This window comes from Crotalus tigris, unplaced genomic scaffold (assembly GCF_016545835.1).
Source record: "Crotalus tigris isolate CLP2741 ecotype Arizona unplaced genomic scaffold, ASM1654583v1 scf7180000024347.1601321, whole genome shotgun sequence".
In the NCBI taxonomy this organism is placed as follows: domain Eukaryota; kingdom Metazoa; phylum Chordata; class Lepidosauria; order Squamata; family Viperidae; genus Crotalus; species Crotalus tigris.
Genome location: NW_024100516.1, coordinates 1,148,860 through 1,170,047, shown reverse-complemented (window position 1 = coordinate 1,170,047; position 21,188 = coordinate 1,148,860). Strand labels below are relative to the sequence as shown.

Sequence of the window (21,188 nt, the reverse complement as noted above, 5' to 3'; positions counted from 1 at the left end):
CCGCGTGGGCCACGCTTGGGAGGGGGTGACTCCTCTGGGTGGCTGCTGGTGAGGAGGGGGCCACTGGGGGAGGCGGGGCTGGGGCCATGGCACGCGTGCCCACAGAGAGGGCTCCGAGTGCCGCCTCTGGCACGCCTGCCAGAGGTTCGCCACCACTGGCCTAAGAGAAATCGGAGAACGCAGGGTAAAGAGCAACCACAAAACTCCCATCTTGCAAAGAGCTAAGAGCCTTGCAAAGCAGACGTACACCTCTTCCCAGCTCACATATGCCAGGCTGAAGACCAGATGTAACTCTGAGCCGCTCCAGGCAGTGGGTCTCAAGGGGCACCTGTTCCTTTTGGGGGGGGGAACGCCTGCTAATGAGCAGGTCTGCCATCTTAGTAAAAACGAGTTCTTTAGGCATACCTGAGGCTTCAAGGTGCTCATTTTTCCCCTTCCATATAAAAGAAAGCTTCAAAGGTCCCTTCTGGGTCCTACCCCTCCCACTTTCAGAGCCCCTGGAAGGAGGCTGGCAGGCTGCGTTTCTTAGATCCCTCGTTAAGCACATTTAATAATTAAAGTCTTTTGTACAAGTCAGAGCCTGCTTTCCTTGGCATTGGGGGGGGGGGAAACAACGGAGCTAGTGCAAGAGAGCTGTTTATTTATTTATTATATTTGTAGGCCTTCTCGTGATTGGAGGAGACTGGGCTGCTTCGGATGTAATAAAAATAGAGAGACAAGAACAACTATAAATATAAAAGGATTAAAATTGTGGGGGCTTGGTTGTTTCCTTGCAGATTTTTCATTACCCAACTAAGTAACACTTCGAGAGCAAGCAACTAAATTTCATTTTTTAATGTGTGCCATTGTGCCCACAGTTAAATATCTCTATCTATCTATCTATCTATCTATCTATCTATCTATCTATCTATCTATCTATCTATCTATCTATCTATCTATCTATCTTATCTATATCAGTGGTTCTTAACCTGGGCGATATTGCCCCCGAGGGGGCGATTTCATTTTTCAGGAGGGTGATGGAACAAAAAGCGAGCAATATGGGGGCGATGGAGCGAGAAGTTTTGGGGACACTTTTGAGACTTTTTCGTACAGTGAACAGCTGCATATCTGTCATACAAAAACATCAGATCGCTCGCTATTAATGGATTGAATTGTGTTTTCAAATGTTCCTCCAGTTAGCTCCAGTACAGAACGCCGTACATATGTGAAGACGCATTGCGCAGCAGCCTCTACCCTTTTTATATGTCTTTTTGCATCTTAAATTTCACTTGTAATTCAATCATTAAATGTTACTCTTTTTCTTTTCGGGCATTTCACTTTCTTGCAATTAAATTTTGTTTTCAGTGGTCATTACATTTAAGTGTCTTGAATAACTAAGATAATAATGAAATACATGTATCACGAAGTTTGGGAATAAAGTGATGGGTGGCACCAAAATTTATCAAACAGTTGAGATATGGGAAAAAGACTGGAAATAAATTATTTGCATCGATATGTCCTGATGACAATTTTAAAGAAAACAAAAAAAGGGTTTGCATAAATTGAAGAATTATTTCCTATGTTGTGATTGAGAGGTGATGTTGGCGGAGGGGGGGCGATGACAACTTCCTCATTGGCTCAAGGGAGTGATTCGTTCAAAAAGGTTAAGAACCACTGATCTATATTATCTATCTCTTATCTGTCTTATCTATCTTCTCTTATCTATCTTATTTATCTTATCTATGTATCTTATCTATCTATCTTATCTATTTAATAATAATAATAATCAATTGCAAAAGGGAGCCTTACTAGGAACTGCTTCCATCCTGCGACGATATCTGTAATACCATCAAACATCCACATCTGCCTAACCCAGGTCCTGGGTAAGGACTTGATAGGTAGACAAAATGCCAAATCCAGTCTGAACAGCTGGCTGACTGTGCGATGATCCATAAATAATAATAATAAAGTTGGAAGGGACCTTGGAGGTCATCTAGTCCAACCCCCTGCTGAGGCAGGAAACCCTATACCATTTCAGACAAATGGCTGTCCAGTCTCTTCTTGAAAACTTCCAGTGTTGGAGCATTCACCGCTTCTGGAGGCAGGTTGTTCCACTATCTCCTATCTGTCTGTCTGTCTATCATCTGTCTATCTTATCTGTCTAATCTTATCTGTCTAATCTTATCTATCTATCTATCTATCTATCTATCTATCTATCTATCTATCTATCTATCTATCTATCATCGTCAGTGCATTGATGACATCATTGGTTGCGTAATGAAACGTCTGTCAGATAACAGGTTCATGGAACACTTACAGTTTGAACCCGAGCTACAAATATTCTCTTCCATCAGATTAAAATTAACAGATTATTAAATTACAGAGTTAAGAGATCCCAGGTTAGCAGCAGAGGCTGTGCCTCCTCTGTTACTGCACCAACCACCTCCAGCCTAAAGCTTTTCCATCGGGGCCCCAGGCCAACTGGCAGAGTCAGGTTTTAAGGCCCTTCCTGAAGATCAAGATGGTGGGGTGGCTCTCCGGCAGCGAGAGGTTTCTCAGCAAGAGTGGGAGCCCTGGTAGAGGAGGGCCTTCCAGCCCTCACCAGCCAAAATTCCTTGGCTGATGGGGCTTGTAGTGAGCTGGTTCTGCCAGAACCATAATCCTATCTGCTTTCCCTTCAGCAACTCTGGGGAACGGCTTCTGTTCTTCTTCTCCGCAGGTCACCCTCACAACAGCCTGTGGTTTAAGATAGGCTGGAACATTGGTGTGTAAATACATTGACTTCCCTCTTGTTTGTTGTTGTTAGTTGCGAAGTCGTGTCCGACCCATCACGACCCCATGGACCACGTTCCTCCAGGCCTTCCTGTCCTCTACCATCTTCTGGAGTTCATTGAAGCTCACACCTACTGCTTCAGTGACTCCATCCAGCCACCTCCTTCTCTGTCGTCCCCTTCTTCTCTTGCCCTCAGTCTTTCCCAGCATCAGGCTCTTCTCCAGTGAGTCCTTCCTTCTCCTTAGGTGGCCAAAGGACTTGAGTTTCCACTTCAGGATCTGGCCTTCTAAAGAACAGTCGGGGTTGATCTCCTCTAGGACTGACCGGTTGGATCGCTTTGCAGTCCAGGAAACTCGCAGGAGTCTTCTCCAGCACCAGAGTTCAGAGGCCTCCATTCTTTGGCGCTCGGCCTTTCTTAGGGTCCAACTTTCACAGCCATTCATTGCAACTGGGAAAACCATGGCCTTGACTATACGCACTTTTGTTGGCAGGGTGATGCATTTTTGTATGCTGTCTAGATTTGCCATAGCTTTCCTCCCCAGGAGCAAGTGTCTTGTTAAATCAGACTATTTCAGAATAGTTCGTTGTAAAAGGAGATGCAGTGTTCATCACCGCAGGGGAACCTGGAATCAGCTGTTGCAGAATGAGGCTGTGCTTTCTGCTAACTTATATTTCCAACGAGGCATTGAGCTGTAAAGTCTACTGTTTTGTCTCCTCCCCCCCCCCCTTTTTGGAATCCAACGTCAAGTGTGGGTGGTGTAGTGAAGATTCGTAGCAAGTTTTTTTTTTAAAGAAAGATAATCAGATTTGATAAGTGAGGAATAACAGCATGTTTTTCATCCTACAGAGAAGGGAAGGCCGCTTCCTTTCAGGATGTACCTAAAAATACTTTTTTAACAGTATGTTTCTGTTTGAATCTCTAGCTACATATTTGACTTGTTCGCAAAGGCTCAAATCACGTATGAAACTCAGAATTCTCTCTGTGACTCACTGGAACAAATTGCGCAGTATTTAGCTGGCTGTAAGTATAGACCTCATTTTGGGGGGGGGGAATTACCTCGAGGAGGGTGGGAAAGTATGGAATAAATTTAATATAGGGATTATGAAAGGTAATAATTTTGCCTCCTCTATTTATTTTATTTATTTATTTATTTACTTATTTATTTATTTATGAGACTTATATACTGCTTTAAGTGCAAGCACTCTCTAAGCGGTGTACACCAGTAAGCAATGTACGTATATATTTACATTGCCCCCAACAATCTGGGTCCTCATTTTACCTACCCCGGAAGGATGGAAGGCTGAGTCAACCTTGAGCCGGTGAGATTTGAACCGCTGACCTGCTGAACACAGTCAGCTAAAGTGGCCTGCAGTACTGCACTCTAACTGCTGCACCACCTCGGCTCCTTCTGGTCAGCCCAGCAAAAAAGAAGCAATCTGGGTGGGTGGGTGGGAGTAGCTGGCTTAATAATTTGTTATAGATAGTCCTCGACTTAACAATCACATCAACCCCAACGTTTCTGTTGTTAAGCAAAACAGGTGTCAAGAGGGTCTGTGCTCCAATTTTGTGACATTTTTTTTGCCATTTTTATTAAGCGGCTCCATACAATTGATAAGTGAATCCTGTGATTATTAAGCACATGATTCTGGCTCTCTCCGCCCCCCCCTCCCCCGACTTTGCTTGTCAGAAGCTGCTTCAGAAGCCTGCAAATGACAATCCCAAAATCCTGGGATGGCACAACCCTTTTAAATACACACCGGTTACCAAGCACCAGAGGTTCGATCACGAGACTGTAGGGCAGTGGCTCTCAACCGGTGGGTCGGGACCCCATTTGGGGTCGAACGACCATTTTACGGGGGTCGCCAAACAACGCAGTCCGCCATTTTCCCCCCCCTTTTCCTTAGCTGTGCTACTCCCTTTTATTCTATTGGCTTTTGAAAGCCAATAGAATAGACTCTCTTGAATAGAGTCTAATTCTCTTGGCTTTCAAAAGCCAATAGGAATTGTCCAGGCTGTCTCTGCCCTGCTGAGCCCGCCAAAAGTCCCATTCTGTAAACGGTGCTGCACCAGTTGATTAGTCCTCGACTTAACGACCGGTTGAGTAGTCCTTGACTTACGACCGGTTGGGGGTCGCGGCATTAAAAAGATTGAGAACCACTGCTGTAGGGAATGCTGCCATGGTCATAAGTGTGAGAACTGGTCATCAGTCACTTTTTTTTCAGTGCCACTGAATGGGCAAATAACAACAAGAACAACAATAGTTGGAATGGACCTTGGAGATCATCTAGTCCAACCCCCTGCTCGGGCAGGAAACCCTACACCATTTCGGACAAGTGGCTGTCCACTCTTTTGTTAAAAACCTCCAGTGTTGGAGCATTCACCGCTTCTGGAGGCAGGTTGTTCAGCTGGTTAATTATTCTAACTGTCAGGAAATTTCTCCTCACTTCTAGGTTGCTTCTCTCCTTGATGAGTTTCCATCCGTTGCTTCTTGTCCTGCCTTCAGGCGCTTTGGAGAATAGCTTGACTCCCTCTTCTTTGGGGCAGCCCCTGAGATACTGGAACGCTGCTATCCTGTCCCCCCTCGTCCTTCTCTTCGTTAAACTAGACATACCCAATTCCAGCAACCTCCTTCCTGGAGGTTTTAGCCTCCAGTCCCCTGATCATCATGTGAAGTATTAATACCACTTTACAATGCCTTGTTAAAGCCACACTTGGAATATTGCATCCAGTTTTGGTCACCATGATGTAAAAAAGATGTTGAGACTCTAGAAAGAGTACAGAGAAGAGCAACAAAGATGATCAGGGGACTGGAGGCTAAAACATACAAGGAATGGTGGCTGGAATTGGGTCTGTCTAGTTTAACGAAGAGAAGGACGAGGGGGGACAGGATAGCAGTCTTCCAATATCTCAGGGGCTGCCCCAAAGAAGAGGGAGTCAAGCTGTTCTCCAAAGCGCCTGAAGGCAGGACAAGAAGCAACAGTTGGAAACTCATCAAGGAGAGAAGCAACCCGGAACTAAGGAGAAACTTCCTGACAGTTAGAACAATTAGCCAGTGGAACAACCTGCCTCCAGAAGTGGTGAATGCTCCAACACTGGAAGTTTTTAAGAAGAGACTGGACAGCCAATTGTCCAAAATGGTATAGGGTTTCCTGCCTGAGCAGGGGGGTTGGACTGGATGATCTCCAAGGTCCGTTACTACTACTACTACTACTACTACTACTACTACTACTACTACTACTACTACTAAGAGGCTGGACAGCCATTTGTCTGAAATGGTATAGGTTTCCTGCCTGAGCAGGGTCCCTTCCAACTTTATTATTATTATTATAATAAAATGGGTCAAAGTTCACTTAACAACTGTCTCACTTAGCAATCAAAATGTTGGACTCTATTATGGTCCACCTGTATTTAGTACCCACAGAACTGCGTTCTGCACCAGTTGAATTTTGCAAATGCTCTTCAGGGGCAGCCCCACGTCGAGCGCATTGTAGCAATCTAAACGAGAGTTTGCAAGAGGGCATGGGTGACAGTGAGCAGGGACTCCCAATCCAGAATTGGGCACCTGTTGGTTGATTCACCAGTTTTAGCTCTGTCGGATCAAGGTAACCTCACATCTATTCTAAATAGGAGTTCTGCTGGTATGCAGGCAGTCCTCGACTTACGACCGTAGTTCAGCCCCAAATTTCTGTTGTTAAGTGAGACACGTGTTAAGTACGTTTTGCTCCCTTTTATGACTTTTCTTGCCCAGTTGTTAAGTGAATCACCCCATTGTTAAATTAGTCACCCGGTTGTTAAGTGAATCTGGCTTCCCCATTGAACTTTGTTTGTCCGAAGGTTGCAAGAGCGGATCACAAGACCCCAGGACTCTTGCAACCGTCATAAATGCGAACCAGTTGCCAGATGTCTTGAATTTTGATCACATGACCGTGGGGCTGTTGCAACGATCATAAGTGCGCAAAACAATCATTAAGTCACTTTTTCGCCTGTAGTTGTAACTTCGAAAGGTCACTAAATTAACTGTTGTAAGTCGAGGATTACCTGAACTGAGCTGACTTTGAAACTGCCCAGGAATCATGATTGGCGTAAGCAGGGCCATAACATTAATAAGAACTGGATGCTTTGATAACATTATGGTAAGGCAGGGGTTTTCAAACTTGGCCCTTTTATGACTCATGGACTTCAACTCCCAGAATTCCTGAGCCAGCATGGCTCAGCTTGGTAACCTCTCCCTTTTCCCTCAGCGTGGCTGGCTCAGGAATTCTGGGAGTTGAAGTCCACGAGTCGTAAAAGGGCCGAGTTTGAAGACCCCTGTGTTAAGGGGTATTAGCTCCTTAAAATGCCCAGATCTGAGTTAGACAAAAGCTTTAATTACCTCGTGGTGCCCCTTTCATCCTCTAAACCAGTGGTTCTCAACCTGTGGGTCGGGACCCCATTTGGGGTCGAACGACCATTTCATGGGGGTCGCCAAACAACGCAGTCCGCCATTTTTTTCCCCCTTTTCCTTAGCTGTGCTACTCCCTTTTCTTCTGTTGGCTTTTGAAAGCCAATAGAATGGACTCTCTTGAATAGAGTCTAATTCTATTGGCTTTCAAAAGCCAATAGGAATTGTCCAGGCTGTCTCTGCCCTGCTGAGCCTGCCAAAAGTCCCAGTCTGCAAACGGTGCTGCACCAGTTGAGTAGTCCTCGACTTACGACCGGTTGAGTAGTCCTCGAATTACGACCGGTTGGGGGGGGGGTCGCGGCATTAAAAAGGTTGAGAACCACTGCTCTAAGCTTCTCCCCCTATCACAGTGATGGCGAACCTTTTAGAGACCGAGTGCCTAAACTGCAACCCAAAACCCACTTATTTATTGCTGACTGCCAAGTGGGCGTGGCTGTGGTGGTCATGGCAGATTGGATGGAAGTGACCAAGGTGGGCGTGATCACCTCGATGTTGCTCGTGGGAAGGGATGCCTGTGGGGGCCAGGCAGGGCTGGGGGAGATCCAGGGGGTCTCTGCCAGGTGGGGTGGGGGGCAGGAGGCTCGTCCTGCGGGGTGAGGTGAGGCCACGTGAGGCAGGGCGGGGGTGCCATTGTCCCAGGGCAAGGTATGGCAGGGGCAGACACCATCGGCCCCTGCACACAGAGGCCAGTGAGCGCATGGGTGCTGGGATGCCTCTGGCCATGTGGTTGGTTGAAGAGGGACGGTTGCCATCTCCGGGGCATGGCCTGTGTGCCCACAGAGAGGGCTCTGAGTACCGCCTCTGGCACGCGTGCCATAGGTTCGCCACCACTGCCCTATCAGGTTAAATCTAGTTAAAAATCTAAGGGAGGTTTGGAAGCATACATAGCCACAATCAGCCTACATCTGCCAATGCAACAATTAAAAGTTGCTTTCGCTTGTATTTATCCATTCATGATGGATAATTTTGAATCCATTTCTGAAGAATACATTAAGAGTTTTTGACAGGTTTTGACCTGCTAAATCCAATTTTCCGTTTCCAGATAATTCACTTAAGCACTCCTCTTAAAACCAAGAGTAAACAAAACTGTTTGAAGACTTTTGTTCACATATACACGCCAGTTAGTGAACATTAACCCCAAGGCCTTTGAGGGGCACAGATTAAAATGAACTTGATTAATTTGGTACCTACGTTGACCGTGGTGTGACCTCTCTCAAGTGTGAGTATGGTATCCGAGTCATATCAAATCAACAAGTAATTGTAAAAATGTTCTGGAGTGGTTCCTGTATTTGTAACCTTTGAACTGTTTGAATTACAAAGTGATGACTTGTGTTTTTTTTCCCACTTGCTGGTGGCCTGGTGTCTGTTGTGACTTCCCGTATGATTTAATTGCATGGCTGAATTATGTACTGTTGTTAGGCATGCTCCCCAGTTCAGCTTATGGTCACGCATTCAACACACTCACAGTGTTCCAATATCTCAGGGGCTGCCCCAAAGAAAAGGGAATCAAGCTATTTTCCAAAGCGCCTGAAGGCAGGACAAGAAGCAACGGATGGAAAGTAACCAAGGAAAGAAGCAAGCTAGAACTAAGGAGAAATTTCCTAACAGTTAGAACAATTAACCAATGGAACAACCTGCCTCCAGAAGCGGTGAATGCTCCAACACTGGAAGTTTTTACAAAAAAACTGGACAGCCATTTGTCTGAAACGGTATAGGGTTATCTGCCTGAGCAGGGGGTTGGACTTGATGACCTCCAAGGTCCCTTCCAACTATTAGTATTATTACAGCGCTGGTCATTAGCCACACTCAAATCACCTTCAATTGAACACTGAGGCACAACCGATTCTTTGGAAGACCCGGAGCCCCAGTGAATTTAAAATAACAGCAAAACTTTAGTGGTTATAATGCACAATTTGTTCTCTCTCACACAGATACACACACTCACCCACATAGGTATCCTTCTCAACTAGGGACAGAAGCCACCCACTCACTTCAGCCAACCCACCTCACAAGTTTATTGTGGGGAAAATAGGAAGTATTAAGTATGTTTGCCACCTTGAGTTGTTTATAAAAAATAAGGGCAGGAAATAATATCTCCCCAAAGGATCCTTTAGACAACATTCCTGGCTTTTTATCCACCCTGCTTCATCTTTAGGTTTGGCAGCTTCACCCTAGCTCAGTGGTGGCGAACCTATGGCACGGGTGCCAGAGGCGGCACTCAGAGCCCTCTCTGTGGCCAGGCGCGCCATCGTCCCAGTCCTAGGCCTTCAGCTGGGTTTTATAAAACCTTTTTGCTTTAGGCTTTTGCCGCCCTGTGCAAGAAAAAAAAAAGGTTCAATCAATCAGTCAATTTCAACTTCTTGCGGGAAAAAAAAGATCTTGCAAAGTTGGAATAGATTGATTGAACTTTTTAGTCCCACCCAGTCTGGCGTTACCACCACAGCCACGCCCACCAATGGGCCATATCTACCCAATTGGCCACACCCAGCCAATGGGCCACACCCACGTGGCACCCGACGATGCATAAGTGGGTTTTGGGTTGCACTTTGGGCATTTGGTCTCTAAAAGGTTCGCCATCATGTCCTAGTCTCACACTGTGCATTGAAATCTTTACACTTTTCATGTAAATTTTCACATGCCTCATTAGGGTATATAGCAGCTGACTGAGCTAACTGAATAATACAAAAAAGATGTTGAGACTCTGGAAAGAGTGCAGAGAAGAGCAACAAAGATGATCAAGGGACTGGAGACTAAAACATATAAGGAATGGTTGCTGGAATTGGGTATGTCTAGTTTAATGAAGAGAAGGACAAGGGGTGACATGATAGCAGCCTTCCAGTATCTCAGGGGCTACCCCAAAGAAGAGGGAGTCAAGCTCTTCTCCAAAGCACCCAAGGGTGGAATAAGAAGCAATAGATGGAAACTTTCCAAGGAAAGAAGCAACCTAGAACTAAGGAGAAATTTCTTGATAGTAAAAACGATCAGTGGAATGGTTTTCCTCCAGATGTTTTGGGTGCTCCATCACTAGAAGATTGTAAGAAGAAATTAGACCCTCTACCATTTGTCTGCAATGGTATAGGGCAGGGGTAGGCAACCTTGGCTCTTTTTTGATTGGTGGACTTCAACTCCCAGAATTCCTGAGCCAGCCTGGCTCAGCTTGGAAACCTCTCCCTTTCCCCTCAGCGTGGCTGGCTCAGGAATTCTGGGAGTTGAAGTCCACGAGTCATAAAAGAGCCAAGGTTGCCTACCCCTGGTATAGGGTTTCCTGCTTGAGCAGACAGTTGGACTAAAAGACCTCCAAGGTCTCTTCCAGATCTGTTATTCTGTTGTCTTGTCTTGGAAAGTACTTACGGTCAGTTCAGGTTAGTACTTGGATAGGAGACCACCAGGAAACTCTAGGGCAGTAGGCTAGACTGGATAGTCAGAGTAGCATCTTGGAAGAAGGCAATGGCAAACTGTTTCCATATTGTCACCAAGAAACCTCCATGAAATCACCAGGAATTGAGGTGCTGCGTATTTGATTTTGCTACTTCTTTTGCACTGATGATGTTACCTAGTTTGGTAATGAAACGTCTGCAAGAAAAGAATCAAGCTGACAGAACACCAAGGACCCCTTCTCTTAAAAATGATCATTTATTGCCAATCTTTGGAGGAGGTTTTGGCCTGAAATGACGGGACTGGCCCTTAAGGCTTCAGATTATCATCTCTGTTTATATTGTGAAAAAGTGTTCAGAATTTTAGATAATTTTATTTAACGCCCTCTTCTAAACCTGCTGTACATATGGTAGTGAATAACACAAGGGGAAACAGTGCATTCAATGTAGGTTTATAATGTGCATATTTGGAGGGATATATAGAAATACTGTTTTCATATTTTTTTTTATTCTAGGTTCTGGGATAGTCACTAACGTTGCTGGACTGCATAAACTTATAGATGTAATTAAGGTAAACTTTTAGTTCTTGAATTAAATATATAAAATATATATTTTTAAGCTTTGATGTTCATCATTCTTGATGTTTTCCTAACCACCACTAGGTGACTCTCCAAGCTTTACTTTTCACTGAACTAATTAGGATACGGTAAAAGAGATATACTGTTTGTGTTTTCCAAACTCAGCAACCTTAAAATGTCTGCACTTCCAATATATACTGGCCAGGGTTTCTGGGAGTTGAAATCCACACATCTTAAAAGTTGCTGTGTTTGGAAAACAGTGCTTTAGACTCTGTGGTGTTATCTACTATGAAACATCCTTGATTGATTATGTACCATCAAGTTGTTTTCAACCCGTTCAGGTACATAACACAGAGATAGATGTATACATTAGCAAGAAACAGAAGTAGCTGTTTCATTGGAACAATTAAAGGCCTGGAACTAAAATATATGCAGAACGGTTGCAGGAACTGGGTATGGTTAGTCTAGAGAAAAGAAGGACTAGGGATGACATGAAAGCAATATTCCAATATCTGAGGGGCTGCCGTAAAGAAGGGAGGAGGGGTTTGAAACTTATTGTCCAAAGCACCAGAGGAAAGGCCACACTTGGAATACTGCGTCCAGTTTTGGTCACCACAATGTAAAAAAGATGTAGAAAGAGTACAGAGAAGACCAACAAAGATGATTAGGAGACTGAAGAACGAGGGGGGATACGATAGCAGTCTTCCAATATCTCAGGGGCTGCCCCAAAGAAGAGGGAGTCAAGCTATTCTCCAAAGCACCGGAAGGCAGGACAAGAAGCAACAGATGGAAATTAATCAAGAAGAGAAGCAACCTGGAACTAAGGAAAAACTTCCTGACAGTGAGAACAATTAATCAGTGGAACAACCTACCTCCAGAACTTGTGAATGCTCCAGCACTGGAAGTTTTTAAGAAGAGATTGGACAGCCATTTGTCTGAAATGGTATAGCGTCTTTTGTCTTCAGTAGGAGGTTGGACTAGAATACCTCCAAGGTCCCTTCCAGTTTTGTTTCATTTCTATTCTATTTTATTTTATATTTCTATTCTATTCTACTCTACTCCATTCCATTCTATTCTCCAAAGCACCAGAGGGCAGGACAAGAAGCAATGGATGGAAACTAATCAAGGAGAGAAGCAACCTGGAACTAAGGAGAAACTTCCTGACAGTGAGAACAATTAAGCAGTGGAACTATTTGCCTCCAGAAGTGGTGGGTCTCCAACACTGGAAGTTTGTAAGAAGAGATTGGACAGCCATTTAACTGAAATGGTATAGGGTTTCCAGTCTGAGCCGCTCTGTTCTGATTAAATTATGCTTTTTCTCATCTGCAAAAGTCCAAAGATTTTATTAACTGCATTAGCATAATTAACTGCAAATTTGGTGGCTCCACAATTCCTATCTGGTAGTTGCATTAATAGTACAGTGCGTGCTTGACCTGCTTCTCAAATTAACTCATTTTCTAGGTTTGCTCAGTTCATTAAAATCTAATTAAGCAGGCAGAAGTACAGTTAGGCCTCATTTAACATCCGCTTGCAAAGCACCCGTTCAAAATTACAACTGCGCTGAATGAAAGGGACTTAGGACAGTCCTCGCAGTTGTGGCCACCGCAGCATCCCCATAGTCGTGATCGCAATTCAGGTGCTTGCAGACCCCTTGCAACAGCAACATTGCAGTGTCCCGCAGTCACACGATCGATTGCCTTTTTGTGATCATCTTCGCTGCTGGTTTCTGACAAAGTCAATGCAGAAGCCGGCTGGAGGTCTCCAATAACCATGACGTGACTTTGGGATGCTGCCACCGTACGGGATTCTCCGAAGAACGGCAGGTGGGAGTGGCTCCACTGCAGCCATAAATCAGTGCAGTCACGCAGTGGAGTTTCCGGTTCCAGTTACAGGTAGTCCTCGACTTACAACAGTTCATTTTAAACTGTTGTAAGTCGAGGACTACCTGTAACTGGAACCGGAAACTCCACTGCGTGACTGCACTGGTAGTCCTCGACTTACAACAGTTCATTTTAGTGACCAATCGAAGTTACAACATCATTGGGGGGAAAAAGCGGCGTGACCATTTTTCACACTTAACGGCCATTGCCATATCCTCGTGGTCACATGACCAAAATTGGGACGCTTGGCCACAGGTTCCTATTTGTGACGGTTGCAATGTCCCCGAATCACGTAAACACTTTTTGCATCCTCCTGAGAAGCAAAGTCAGTGGGGAAGGCAGATTCACTTAACAACCAGGATATTAACAATTGCAATGGGACTTCCGGTGGATCTGCGCGCGCGATGGCGGCTACTTTGTAGCAGTCCTCCTGGGTAAGTGTTTGAATCGCTATGAACAGCGGCCATCAGCTGTTCAGCGGTTCAAAATCCCCCTCCCGGGCAAAGGGGGGGGGAAAGAGGGTTGTCTGAATAGTGGTAGAGCCACTCTCATGCACCCCCAAGGCCTTTTTGGGGGGGTGAGAGGAGTGCTCCCACGGAGTTCAGACTGTCTCCGCTTCCCAGCTGCTTTTGTCCCTAGGGACAAAACAAGCCGCTGCAACCACCTCCGCGATTAAAGTGATCTGGTGAGTTTTTTTTAGAGGCGGACAGAGCTGAGTAGAGGATTTAGCTTTTGCTTTCTTTGATTTTATTTGGATTTTAAGTTTAAAGATTTACTTTTATATTCCCTCTTTTTATTTTTTTCCTTTTGTTGAAAGGGAAAGTAAAATGGCGACCGGCAAGCCTTTTGGGTTTTTTTGGGGGGGGGGGAGATAGAATGGCGATCGGCAGGCTTTTTGGTGTTTTTTTTTATCCTTTTCCTTTTTTTTTTAATGATTGGAACGGAATGTGGATTGATTTTGATGTTGGGTTTGGATTTTAGAAGCATTATTATTTTTGTTTAACTTCTTTGTTTTGCTTTTTGTACTTTTAAAAAAATGGAATGGATTTTTTCTATTTAATTATTTTTTTCTTCTTCCCTTTTCTTTTTTTAACTCCTTTCTTTTTATTATAATGATCTCCTTTTGAAGGATTTTTTTATTTTTTGGAGTTAATCTCTCTTTTTCTTTTGTTTAATTTTTGTAACTTTTAAGAAGGAGTAAAGATTTGTCTAAGATGGCTCCAAAGCATTCAGTATTTTTTTGTTATAATGATCTCCTTTTGAAGGATTTTTTGAATTTTTTTGGACTTAATCTCTCTTTTTCTTTGCTTAATTTTTGTAATTTTTAAGAAGGAGTAGAGATTTTTTTTAAGATGGCTCCAAAGCGTCCAGTAATTCCTACAGCTCCTAAGGTAGTTTCTTCTTCGTTGTTATCAGTGCAACAACTTAAATCAATAGCTTCACCCTCTTCCTTGGTACAGCAAATAATTGTGAAGGATTTGCAAGATATGATGGGAAATGTTATATCTCAAATTAGGGCAGAAATGAAAGAGATTTTAGAGGAAAATAATAAGATTTTGAGGCAAGAGATAGTTTTGGCTCTAAAAGGAGTTGCCTCTGTTCTTGAAAAGCTGAACTCTCGTGTAGAAGAGGTAGAGGAAAAAGTGGAATTGATGGAGGGAAAATTTGAAAGCATGGAAAAAGAAATGGAAAATGAGAGTCTTATGCTTCAATATAGACAAGTGGAATATGCCTTAAGAATCCGAGGTTTGGGAGAGTCTGTGCAAGGAGATCTGAGAGAGATGGTTGCAAAGGACTTTGCTGTGATTTTGAATAAAGAAAAAGATGAAATACTTAGTGAAATTGAAAAATTATTTAGAGTTAACTCTGTGGTGGCAGTGCAAAAGAATTTGCCAAGAGATGTGGTAATTTACTTTGGGAAAAGATCCCTGCGCAACGAAATTATACAAGCTTTTTATAAGAAGAGATTTCAAATTGCTTCACAAGATGTTATAATTCTAAAAGAGATCCCATCTAAAATTTTAAGAAGAAGAAAGGAGTTTGCTTTTTTAGCAGATGAACTTAAAAAGAGACGAATCTCGTTCAGATGGGATGTTCCGATTGGAATGGTGGTGAATTAACTGGGGATATGTTATAGACTTAATACTGTTTCTCAAGCAAAAGATTTTTATACTTCGGTCCTGGGGGTATGTTCATCGCCATCTATTAAGTTTAAAGCTTTGTAAGAAAAGAAGGTAGAATTGCAGTCTGAAGAGCCTATACTTATGAAAATTGGGAAACCTCAGTTTGAGGGGCCTCAACAAGTTGAGATGGAGGAGCAGAGGATAACCTGTGCAACATCTAACTGTAAAGAAAAGGAGCAACAGAAGAAGGTTAAGGAAGCCTCACAACTATTGGTTTCTGAATCTGCGGGAGAAGTAGGATTTATAAATTTTTTGGAGCAACCTTTAAGGGGAGAATTGCAGTCTGAAGAGCCTATATTAATGAAAAATGGGAAATCTCAGTTTGAGGGGCCTCAACAAGTCGAGATGAAGGAGCAGAGGACAACTCGTGCAACATATAATCGTAAAGAAAAAGAGCAACAGAAGAAGGAGTTTAAGGAAGCCTCACAAGTATTGGCTCCTGAGTCTGCGGGAGAAGCAGGATTTATAAACTTTTTGGAGCTACCTTTAAGGGCAGATTTCAAAGCACTTCTTTCGAGATTTATGGATAAGAGAGACTGACGAGGATGGAGATTGAATGAAAATTCTAGATAAGAAGTTTAAGTTTAAGTACTTAGTTTAAGTATTCAAAAGAGTACTGAGTCTGTGGGAGAAGCAAGATTTACAAACTTTTTGGAGTTAGCTTTAAGGGCAGTTTTCAAAGCACTTCCTTTGAGGTTTATGGACAAGAGAGACTGATAAGGAATCTGTTTATTGTGGATGGAATTTGTTATTGGTAAAGATTTAAATGTGTATAAGGGAATTTTAATGGTTTATGGACAAGAGAGACTGATAAGGAATGTGTTTATTGTGGATGGAATTTGTTATTAGTAAAGATTTAAATGTGTATAAGGGAATTTTAATGTTTCAAGTAATGTTTAAATTTGTGTTTTGGAGGGAGTTTATAAAGAATGATGGATAATAACATACCGTATATTCCGGCGTATAAGACGACTTTTGAGAGCGATGAAACAGCCTCCGAACTCGGGGGTCGTCTTATACGCCGAGTCATAACGTTTATTTATTTATTTATTATTTCCGGCGTATAAGATGACGTTCTAGGCATGCGACTCGGTGTTGATCATCTTATATGCTGGAAATTACGTCATTTCCGGCGTATAAGATGATCGACACCGAGTCGCATGCCTAGAAAGTCATCTTATACGCCGGAAATAACGTTATAAACTACGTTTATTTCCGGCATATAAGATGACTTTCTAGGCATGCGACTTGGTGTCGATCATCTTATATGCCGGAAATGACGTTATTTCCGGCGTATAAGATGATCGACACCGAGTCGCATGCCTAGAAAGTCATCTTATACGCCGGAAATGACGTCATTTCCGGCGTATAAGATGATTGACGCCGAGTCGCATGCCTAGAAAGTCGTCTTATATGCGACTCGGCGTCGATCGTCTTGCGACCCGGCGTCGAACTCGGGGGTCGTCTTATACGCCGGGTCGCCTAATACGCCGGCATATACGGTAAGTATGATATGAAAAGGTTCAGAGTATATTATAATGTGTTTAATGATTGGGTTTTTTATTGTTATTATTATTATTTTTAAGAGAAGATAACTTGTTTAATTAAATGTACCTAGATTTGTTTAGGATTTATATGTCTTTTAAGTTTTTTTTTTGATAGGAGAGAAGATTATGGAGATTGAATGAAAATCTTAGATAAGAAGTTTAAGTTTAAGTATTTCGTTTAAGTATTCAAAGAGTATTTAGTTTTAATGGTATAATGAAGGTTTATATGTTTATTTTTGTGTTCTAGGATAAAGAAAGAGGGAGAGATTAGATTTTATATTGTAGGTATAATGTTTAAATTTGTGTTTTGGAGGGAGTTTATACAGAATGATGGATAATAATATAAGTATGATACTAGAAAATGTTTAGAGTATATTATAATGTGTTTAATGATTGCAATTATTATTTTTTAGAGAATATAACCTATTTAATTTAATGTATTTAGATTTGTTTAGGATTTATATGTGTTTTAAGTTTTTCTTTTCTTTTTCTGAAAAATTTTAATTAAGCCTGTACTCAGCTCTGGGAAGGTTGGGGGAGGGGTTGGGAGGTTTGGGGAGGTGGGGGAGGGTATGGGAGGGTGGGGGGGGTTGGGGAGGGGATTTGTTTTGTAAAATTTAAAAAACTTTCAATAAAAAAAACAATTGCAATGATGTTGAGACTCTAGAAATAGAGTACAGTGAAGAACAACAAAGATGATTAGGGGACTGGAGGCTAAAACATAAAGAACGGTTGCTAGAATTGGGTATGTCTAGTTTAATGAAGAGAAGGACGAGCGGGGACATGATAGCTGTGTTCCAATATCTCAGGGGTTGCCCCAAAGAAGAGGGAGTCAAGCTATTCTCCAAAGCACCTGAAAGGCAGGACAAGAAGAAACGGATGGAAACTAATCAAGGAGAGAAGCAACCTGGAGCTAAGGCAGTGGTTCTCAACCTTTCTAATGCTGCGACCCCATAATACACTTCCCCATGTTGTGGTGACCCCCAACCACTTATACATCATCGGGTGCCAGGGGCGTGGCCAAAGAAAAGGGGGAAAAAATGGCGGACAGCCTTGTTTGGCGACCCCCGTGAAATGGTCGTTCGACCCCAAATGGGGTCCCGATCCACAGGTTGAGAACCACTGAGCTAAGGAGAAACTTCCTGACAGAACAGTGGAACAACCTGCCTCCAGAAGCGGTGAATGCTCCAACACTGGAAGTTTTTAAGAAGAGATTGGACAGCCACTTGTCTGAAATGGTATAGGGTTTCCTGCCTGAGCAGGGGGTTGGACTAGATGACCTCCAAGGTCCCTTCCAACTTTATTATTATTATCATCATCATCATCATCATTATTATTATTAGCCACTGTGGCAAGAAAAGTTTTAAAATGAGGCAAAAATACCACTTAATAATTATCTCGCTTAGCAACATAAATTTTAGGCTCACTTATGGTCGTAAGTCGAGACTACCTGTACAATTGCTGAGCAAGGACTACCCCTTCAAAAACCATAACCAAGGTTAAAACAAATTTAGCAAGTTATGGAAACAGAGCTAGTGGGCGTGAAACTGACCTGGTTTAAGAATCAGTCTCTTTTCTGAGACTTTAATAATCTATTTTTGCATAAAATTAGTTCTCTTCCCTCCTTCTGTTCTTTCAGTCTCCCCCTCCCCCAAGGGCTGCTTTGATCATCCTCATTATCATTTTACATCATGCTAAAATGAAAATAGTGAAAGGATTTCACAGCAGGAGCAATGTTTAGTTCCAACAATTTTTATGCTATCTGTTTATATGACCGTAAGCAGCTTACACCCTGCGGTATGAAAAAGGTCCATAAAAACAATCCGGTAGTTTGTCTCAGAATGCTTATCCAAAATAGCTCCAAAGAGGCTAGCAGGAGGATCCTACTCAGTCGCAGAGCCTCCAAATAATGCTGCCTACTAGATTATGGGTAGTCCTCGACGTAAACCACAATTGAGCCCAGCATTTCTGTTGCTAAGTGAGACATTTGTGAAGTGAGATTTGCCCCCATTTTACAACCTTTCTTGCCACAGTTGTTAAGTGAATCAGTATAGTTGTTAAGTTAGTAACACAGCTGTTAATGAATCTGGCTTCCCCCATTGACTTTTGTCAGGGTAATGATTTAAAGCAGTGGTTCTCAACCTTTTTAATGCTGCGACCCCCAACCGGTCGTAAGTCGAAGACTAAACCGGTCGTAAGTCGAGGACTTTCCCTGCCCGGGAGCGCCAGGCATGCGTGGTGCTGCCTCCTGCGCCGGCCAAGGCGTAGCTGGCAAGCGGCAGAGATGGAGCAGGCTGACCACCAGCTGGGCCACCAGCTGGCCCAGCCCAAGGGAGGTAAGGCACCCGCCGGAAAAAGGGGGGAAAAAATGGCGGACAGCCTTGCTTGGCGACCCCCGTGAAATGGTCGATTGACCCCAAATGGGATCGTGACCCATAGGTTGAGAACCGCTGATTTAAAGGCTAACCAGCTGATGTAATGTAAGGTGGATGATGCAATGATAGGAATGACTCAGCAGGGTCTGCGTCTCTTTAAGAGCAAGCAGGGTCTGTATCCCTTTAAGACCCCGAGTATAAAAGGGAAGCCTTGCTGGAGTCTTTCTCGTCCGTTTCCCGCTGTAATTGCTGAATGACCACGTGTATGTGTTTTGTTCCTAGTGTATATTGTAGATAGTGTAATGTAAAACCACCATTTAATACAAACCACTGTTTACTGTATTTACTCCTGGGTTACCTCAGTGCAATAAGACTGTGCATGCTCTAATAGCTTTGCTTGTCCGAAGGTCACAAAAGGAGATCACATGACCCTGGGACACTGCAATGGTCATAAATATGAACCAGTTGCCAAGCATTTAAATTTTGATCCCACACTCGTGAGGAAGCTGCCAAGATTCTAACTGTGAAAAAATGGTCATAAGTCACTTTTTTTTCAGTGCCGCTATAACTTTGAACAGTCACTAAGTGAACTGTTGTAAGTCGAGGACTGGGGAATTCATGAGGCATCTGTTGCAAACCCAAGAGGAACCGTAAGATATGCAAGATGGGCCAGTTAATGGTCCCCAGGAACGTTGTCCATAGGGTTGCGATGGGTCGGACACGACTTCGCAACTCACAACCACAACAAATTCCCCCAGTAGAAGTCAGGGGTGGCTACAAGTCTGCCATCTAATCAAGATGAGAGACATAGTCATAGTTGTCCCAAAGGTGCTTTTTTTCAGGAGGCAACTGGACTTTCTTGTTTTTCCTTTGAAGGCGTTTCACTTCTCATCCCAGAAGCTTCTTCAGCTCTGACTGGATGGTGGGGAAGGGAAGGATTTATACTCCTTGCAGACAGCTGGTCGTTTGCCTTCTTTTAAAAGTCCAGTTGCCTCGTGAAAAAGCATCTTTGGGATGAGGGACCGATGTGAATCACTCTCAGATCACAGTTTTAAACAAGAATGGCTTTTACCAGGAGTCAGAAAGCTTATCAGGAAAATCATCCATACCAATTTTGTTGTTGTGAATTGCAAAGTCGTGTCTGACCCATCGCGACCCCACGGACAACGTTCCTCCAGGTCTTCCTGTCCTCTACCGTCTTCTGGAGTCCATTTAAGTTCACACCTACTGCTTCAGTGACTCCATCCAGCCATCTCATTCTCTGTCGTCCCCTTCTTCTATTGCCCTCCATCTTTCCCAGCATCAGGCTCTTCTCCAGTGAGTCCTTCCTTCTCATTAGGTGGCCAAAGTATTTGAGTTTAAACTTCAGGATCTGGCCTTCTAAAGAGCAGTCGGGGTTGATCTCCTCTAGGACTGACCGGTTGGATCGCCTTGCAGTCCAGGGGACTCACAGGAGTCTTCTCCAGCACAAGAGTTCAAAGGCCTCCATTCTTTGGCACTCAGCCTTTCTTATGGTCCAACTTTCACAGCCCTACATTGCAACTGGGAAAACCATGGCCTGGACTATACGCACTTTTGTTGGCAGGGTGATGTCTCTGCTTTTTAGTATGCTGTCTAGATTTGCCATAGCTTTCCTCCCCAGGAGCAAGCGTCTTTTAATTTCTTGGCTGCAGTCCCATCTGAGGTGATCTTGGAGCCCAGAAAAATAAAATCTGTCACTACCTCCATTTCTTCCCCATCTATTTGCCAGGAATTGAGAGGGCCGGATGCCATGATTTTGGTTTTCTTAATGTTGAGTTTCACCATACCAATACAAGAGAGTGTTTGTACAGTAGTGGCCAAAATTGTGGAAACCTTTTGGGAAAAGTGTACATTTGAGGTTTGATGGCTAATAACACCACTTTTTTGGGGGAGGCATTTTCGAATTCGTTTTATTTACTTAAAAAAATGTACAGTTGCCTTCTCGCTCGCTGTTAGGCAGCTTACAAGCAATAAAAACATAATATAGATATTTTTTTTTTTTTAAAAAAAACAACTGTTAGAAATGTGGCTGGATT

General features: G+C 43.3%; 1 protein-coding gene across 3 annotated transcripts in view; it reads left to right on the top strand.

Annotated features, from left to right (window-relative positions):
* The window catches only part of RTEL1 (regulator of telomere elongation helicase 1), a 156,453-nt gene that overhangs the window by 38,590 nt on the left and 96,675 nt on the right, over positions 1–21,188 (top strand). For all 3 annotated transcript variants that reach the window (XM_039326933.1, XM_039326932.1, XM_039326931.1), the window contains 2 exons: positions 3,676–3,773; positions 11,084–11,139. In XM_039326933.1, coding sequence (XP_039182867.1) covers positions 3,676–3,773; positions 11,084–11,139 — 154 coding nt within the window. The remainder of the gene's footprint in view (positions 1–3,675; positions 3,774–11,083; positions 11,140–21,188) is intronic.